Raw genomic sequence first — 5,706 nt, 5'->3', positions numbered from 1 at the left:
ATATATATATATATAATTCCTACAAAATTCCTTTTAACATAGATTTGTACTATAACTCCAACAAAGGAAACTAAAAACCAGGCAGTAGATAACAAAGAGAAACGAAATACAGGATTTCACATGAGTTAGATTTGTGCTCTAACTCCAACCAAGGCAGCTAAAAACAAGGCAGGCAATAGATACCAAAGAGAAACGAAACACAGGATTTCACATGAGTTAGTTTACTTTTTTATATATATATAATTACTACAAAATTACTTTTTACATAGATTTGTGCTCTAACTCCAACCAAGGCAACTGAAAACAAGGCAGGCAATAGATACCAAAGAGAAACAACTCGACTACCAAAATCTTCACAAGTAACGTTTCAATTGATCTTAAACAAAAACAGCATGAACAAATTCATCTAATTCCGCTAGAATTGGAATCAGTTTGAGCTGTAACCATCTCCAGCTCCATGAATTACAGAAGCACTAGGTAAAACAATATCAGTTGGGAGTTAAATTAGTCAATTTTTGTTTGGCTACAACATGGCTTATCACTTGGGACTATAGTGGCACCAGAGACCCTGTAATCTACTAACAAAATAAAATCTGTCATTCTCTTCACGCATGACCTGAGCCGCGCCCCCCAATCTAGCCTGCGTTCCTCTATGTACACTTGCTAATTGGTTAGCAAAGCTGCACTAATCTGGAGAGCACAGTGTCAATGGGCTGCTGATCCATCAGCAGCGTCCTGCACAGGAATGTTGAGATCTGGAAGAGCGAAAACGCCTCCGACAGACTGCTGATCAGGCCGTTGCTTTCCTTCTAGATCCTTTGTAGCCGCTTTGTTCCGTGAGCTCGACAGCTCTAATCTTATCTGCAATGCCACACGAAGTTACGTTAGATGTCTATACTGTTCAGCATTTGACCCCCAGAATTTTGTAACAAAGGATTGCTGTTAGAAAAGTAGTAATAACTTGTCAGCGATAAGAAATAGGATTCTTCATCCAAACTGGCAAAATTGAGAAAATGCTCCTTCGCTGTACCCCCCCCCCCCCCCCAAAAAAAAAAAATCAGTATCTGCTGTCTATAAATTATTTGCATGAAATAGGTGTCCGTGTATCATATAAGTGAAATGGGCGGAACTAGCTCGATGCCTATGTCTCATTGCTAAATGAACTCCGTCAAACTTAAATAACTTGGTTGGTGCTAATACAGTTCAACTTAATGAGATGGTATTAAGCGGGCAGGCTATTTTAACTGACTACCATTGCCGGAGGTTGTGGCTTGTATGTAAAGGTTTATCAGGGGTTAAACCAGTCATAAAATTACACTTCAAATATCGGAGAAATATTATATTAGCCAACACTCAAACTAGATCTCTTGAAAAAGGATCGTATAAGGGGAAACATTGCTAATGTGTATTTTAAATATTTTCATATGACACGATGCATTGCCAACTGACTGCGTGTTTCTTGCAGACACAATGCCTTTAATATGGCTTTCAGTGAAGTTAGCAACAAATCATAACACATGCCAAAATTGTGATCGCCTATCTATCTCTATCATTTATAAGTGGGCAGTGGCAGTTTTCGGTACCTTCAAGATCTTTACTCATCAATCGGCATATATGTTATCCTGAATACAGAACAGAGTAGCAAATCTACATCTGAGAAATACAAAGCAAAACAGGCGGGTGGCTTCCAATTCAATATTGGAGATCATATGTAGCTGCCCAGGCCCCAGAAGTCAATCAATTCCTTTATTGGTCCGATATGTCAGTCACAACCACCATATCAGATCTAATCAATAGGCAAGAGTTATCCAGGACTCTTATGTTGGGTGAGTCTCAATTTCATCCCAACAAGACAAATACTGCAAATCCTTCGCTACAGAAGTTGGTGGGGGACAACTTCATCCAACAAGACAAATATTGGGTTTCATGAAGGTGCAACCTCAACTTGCATCAACAAAATTTACAACACATCTACGGACACATACTACTATTGCTGGCCAATGATATTTATCCAGAGCATATTATTAGTGTTGTAGTGAACAAGGAAACTGTAATGTTGTTTGAATGAAAATTTGCCTCTGGGTTTGTTAAGTATCTTGAACTTATTGTGAAGGCCAGAGCCAATGATATTTATCCAGAGTCAAGGATCTGAAGTTGTTGCTACTTTTTAATGCAAGATTTTTTTGGTTCATAACTGGTGCATCCAATCAGTTTTTGTTGCTAAAATCCAGCATAGTCAATCACACCTTAATATGACAAGCCCATTGCCCTACAATCCTACATAGACCCAAGTCGCCTGAGAGATTTTGCAAACAGAGAAATCTACTACCATTATTGTCAAAGGATCATCGGCCTTGATAGTTGATATCCATTTCTTAACAGCGGATGGAGTAGCATATCAAAGCGAGAACTCAAACTAATGCACTAAAAAGATATTAATGAGATCATATGGACCACTACCTTTGGAGGTATAAAACCCTAGCAATTTAAAACTCGCATCATGCTTTAAGCTAAAATAAATGGTAACTTTTGTCATCCCACCCAGCGGGTACCATTGGTGGCCCACATGCCAAATTTGGGGAGAACGAAAGGAGAAACAAATTAATATTGTTGTTACCTCAAGCTTGTCATTTTCTTTTGAAAGCACCGCACAAGCTCTCTGCAAAGAACGCATCTCCTGCTCACAGCAAATAAAGGTTCCAACTGCAGTTAGTGAATTTGAAGTACAATACATAAAATAATGCACGCGGTAAAGAATGTGTGTATCACCTCACGGATGCTCTCGTTCTCCACTGCAAGAGACCGCACCAGCTGCTGTACCTCCGGCAGCCTCTGCATATCACCAAAACAGCCAAGCATTAAGACGAATTAAGCAGCAGTAGCAGCAAACAGGCTTGGCCCCAACAGTTTACAAGATTTGATCTTTTTGTTGGGTAGTACAACTTTGTAGCTTTGTCCTAAGATTCCACTTTTAGTTCAACCTCTCACCCTTTCAGAGGGCAGGTCGAGAGGTAGCAGCTTCTGCTTTATGCTAAACTAGTACAAATATGGCTCAACCACCACAAGAGCTGCTCTTTTTCTCTTGTGATGATAGTGGCTTACTACTCCGACCGGGTCAAGACTCTCTTTGGTCCTAGACCAGTAAAGCGCGTACACGATCCTAATACTTTTCCCAACACGTGACGCACACACATTGCTTGCAACTGTTTTGAGTGCCCTGCGCGCGTACCAGCCACCCACGCTGGACGTGTATTACTATCCAGACAACCAAGAACGACCTGCAGGTTGCGAGGACAAGGTGCTCACCAATTTCTTCCGCGCCCGCTGACCAGCCGGCCGTAGAGGCGACGGCGCTAAGAAGGGCAGATGCTGCCGCCCCACCCCCGTGGCGCCAACCTGCAGGAGAGACGAAGCACCCAGCTGTGAGACTTCATGTATTCAGAAACCAATCAATCATTTTCCCGGAAAATCATATGCAACATCCAAGAAAACACACTCTCGACGGTGGCAAGAACAAAGGCAGGACGGACGGACAGACAGACAGACACTGGTAGGTGGGCCCCGCCCGCAACCACAGCTGCCCCCGGCGCATGACAAGCACAGGATCCAACATTAGTTTAAACAAACTTCGCAGCATTAAGCATGCTTAAGAAAAGGAACCCTCAGCTAACCTCACCTCCACCTAGACCAGACCATACGAGATCATCCGTCCCATCCGACTCATCCACCACCCGGCCGCGCAACCACACCATGATGAGGTGCACGACGAGCACGCCGTGTCCCGGCAAGCACACGCCGGCCGGCCGGCGGAGAAAATCATGTACTACTACCACCGGTCAGTTTCTAGTTAGGCAAGCAAGACAGCATCCCGCCCAACCACCACTGCCGATTACATGTGGGCCCCGCCTTTCCGTAAAGGGGAAAAAGAACAAAAAACCACACCCCTACCACGCCACCGGTCATCGACAGGTGGGCCCTCCTCGCCGGCGCCCACGTCAGTTCGACCTCCGCCTCCACCGCCGCCGGCTCGGCGAGCGAGCTCGCTCGCCGCCGACACGCGAGGAGGAGGTGGGCGCCCACGTGTCGCGGGCCCGGCGGGTTAACTCCCCCGGGGCTTTTGACTGTGTCTACACACTAAAACCGGCGGGTTCGGTTCGGGTGTGCGGCCCCCACCACCACGCTCCCACCACACGAGCAATTGCACCGGAGGATAAAGGATCCCGGAAATTACCACCCTACCCCCCACGCACTGCAACGATGGCCATCGCCATCGCCGAGCGAGAGGGAGTGAGGGGGTAGCATGAGGAAATCCGCGTGCGCCGCGCCCCGCACCGCCGCACCGCGCGCGCCCCACCCACCCACACTTCCGCCCGAGTCCCCGAGTCAACCACAACTCTCCACGGCCACTGGACCAAAAACAATCCACGCGCGCTGTGCTAACGGGAATAGTTGGAAAAAAAATCTTGTCGCGATTCCAATGTGGAATCCATAAACACACGCAGGGGGAGTAGCAATGCGGATCTGCGAGGCGGAAAACGAGGATGATTGGGGGGGGGGGGGTTCCATGGTGGGTTGCGTCGCTTGCAAGCAAGAAGAGGAGGGAAACTCTTATCCTAGTGGATGGTGGAGATGGAGACGGGTGAGAATTGGGCGGGGAGGTTGGGGGAGAAGAGAAGGAAGGTGGAAAGGGGAAGGGAAAAGGCGCTGTCGAATTCATCGATGGAAGGGAAGGGATTTTTGGTGGTGATGACAACTAGTGGGGGTAGTTCCGTCACACGGAACAGAAGCGGAAAAAGGGCGGAAAAAAAAAACTCGGAAAGGAACTGGGGATAGGAGAGAGAGACTGGTGGTGGTGGGGGAGGGAGAAGAACCCAACGCAGCGGCGCCGGTGCGTGCAGTAGGAACGCACTAAGTCACTCACCTTGGTCGTCGTCGCCGGCGCGGGGCGGTGGCCGGGAGAGCAGAAGGCGCCGTCCTCGCCGCCGCTGGTGGACGCGGCCGACCCGGAGCCGGAGCCGGAGCCGCCGCTGTAGTCCAGCGGCGAGGCCGGGCTAGCCCGGGCCCACCTCCCCTTCTTCCCCGCCGCCGCGGGAGACCTGCGCCGCGACCGCTTCCCCCGCGTGACGGCCGGCCAGATCAGCTCCCCCTCCTCCCTCGCCGCCCCCTGCTTGCACCACCACGGCGGCGTCCACCCGGCCAGGTCCGCCCCCCGCAGCGAGCAGATGATGCCGGCCGCCACCGCGTCGTCGTCCCCCGCCGAAGCCATCAGCAACGCCGCGCGCACCTCGAACCGAGGAAGCAAGCAAGCCGAGGAGAAGCCTCGACACCACCGCACCACCGACAGGCGGAGGAGGAGGAGGAGGAGAGGAGGTGGGTGAGGAGGAAGCGAATGAGGCGGAACCGAAAGCCGCGGCGTGGTGTCCGGCCCTTTTAAATGGGCGGGCGGAAATGAGCCCGCGGATGAAAATAACCCAATCCCACACCCGCACGACACCCCGTGTGGACCCCCACCCGCCTCGCCACTGACACCCCCGCCCCCACCCTCATACTGGTCCCACCGGGCAGTGACGTACCAGGTCAGCACCGCAGGAAGGGGTGGGGCCCATGTGGCAGCGGGCCAGGGTGAAAAGGCGCGAGGCGTACGCCGCAAGGTAAAAAGGGGGTGGGAGGAGTGGGGCCCGGGTGTCAGTGAGAGGGAGCGGCGGT

At 50.2% G+C, this 5,706-nt stretch overlaps 1 protein-coding gene across 1 annotated transcript; it reads right to left on the bottom strand.

The window, feature by feature from the left end:
• Nucleotides 1–294: 294 nt before the first annotated feature.
• LOC102715728 lies at nt 295–5,390 on the bottom strand. Its single transcript, XM_040521258.1, has 5 exons — nt 4,922–5,390; nt 3,307–3,396; nt 2,770–2,832; nt 2,618–2,677; nt 295–861 (listed from the first exon to the last, which is right to left on the bottom strand). Exons 1-5 carry the CDS (start codon nt 5,264–5,266, stop codon nt 706–708), a joined length of 714 nt encoding a protein of 237 aa, XP_040377192.1. The 5' UTR covers nt 5,267–5,390; the 3' UTR covers nt 295–705.
• Between the last annotated feature and the right edge of the window lie 316 nt (nt 5,391–5,706).

This window comes from Oryza brachyantha, chromosome 2, assembly GCF_000231095.2.
Source record: "Oryza brachyantha chromosome 2, ObraRS2, whole genome shotgun sequence".
Taxonomy (NCBI): Eukaryota; Viridiplantae; Streptophyta; class Magnoliopsida; order Poales; family Poaceae; genus Oryza; species Oryza brachyantha.
This window is presented reverse-complemented; position numbering and strand designations above follow the sequence as displayed.

What these genes read in the sequence shown, in the direction of transcription:
- LOC102715728 (XM_040521258.1), bottom strand. Translation starts at nt 5,266, where the DNA reads ATGGCTTCGGCGGGGGACGACGACGCGGTGGCGGCCGGCATCATCTGC. An exon ending in CGCCGGCGACGACGACCAAG is followed by an intron (nt 3,397 to 4,921) that starts GTGAGTGACTTA and finishes TCTCTCCTGCAG; the next exon opens with GTTGGCGCCACGGGGGTGGG. An exon ending in AGCGGGCGCGGAAGAAATTG is followed by an intron (nt 2,833 to 3,306) that starts GTGAGCACCTTG and finishes GGTGATATGCAG; the next exon opens with AGGCTGCCGGAGGTACAGCA.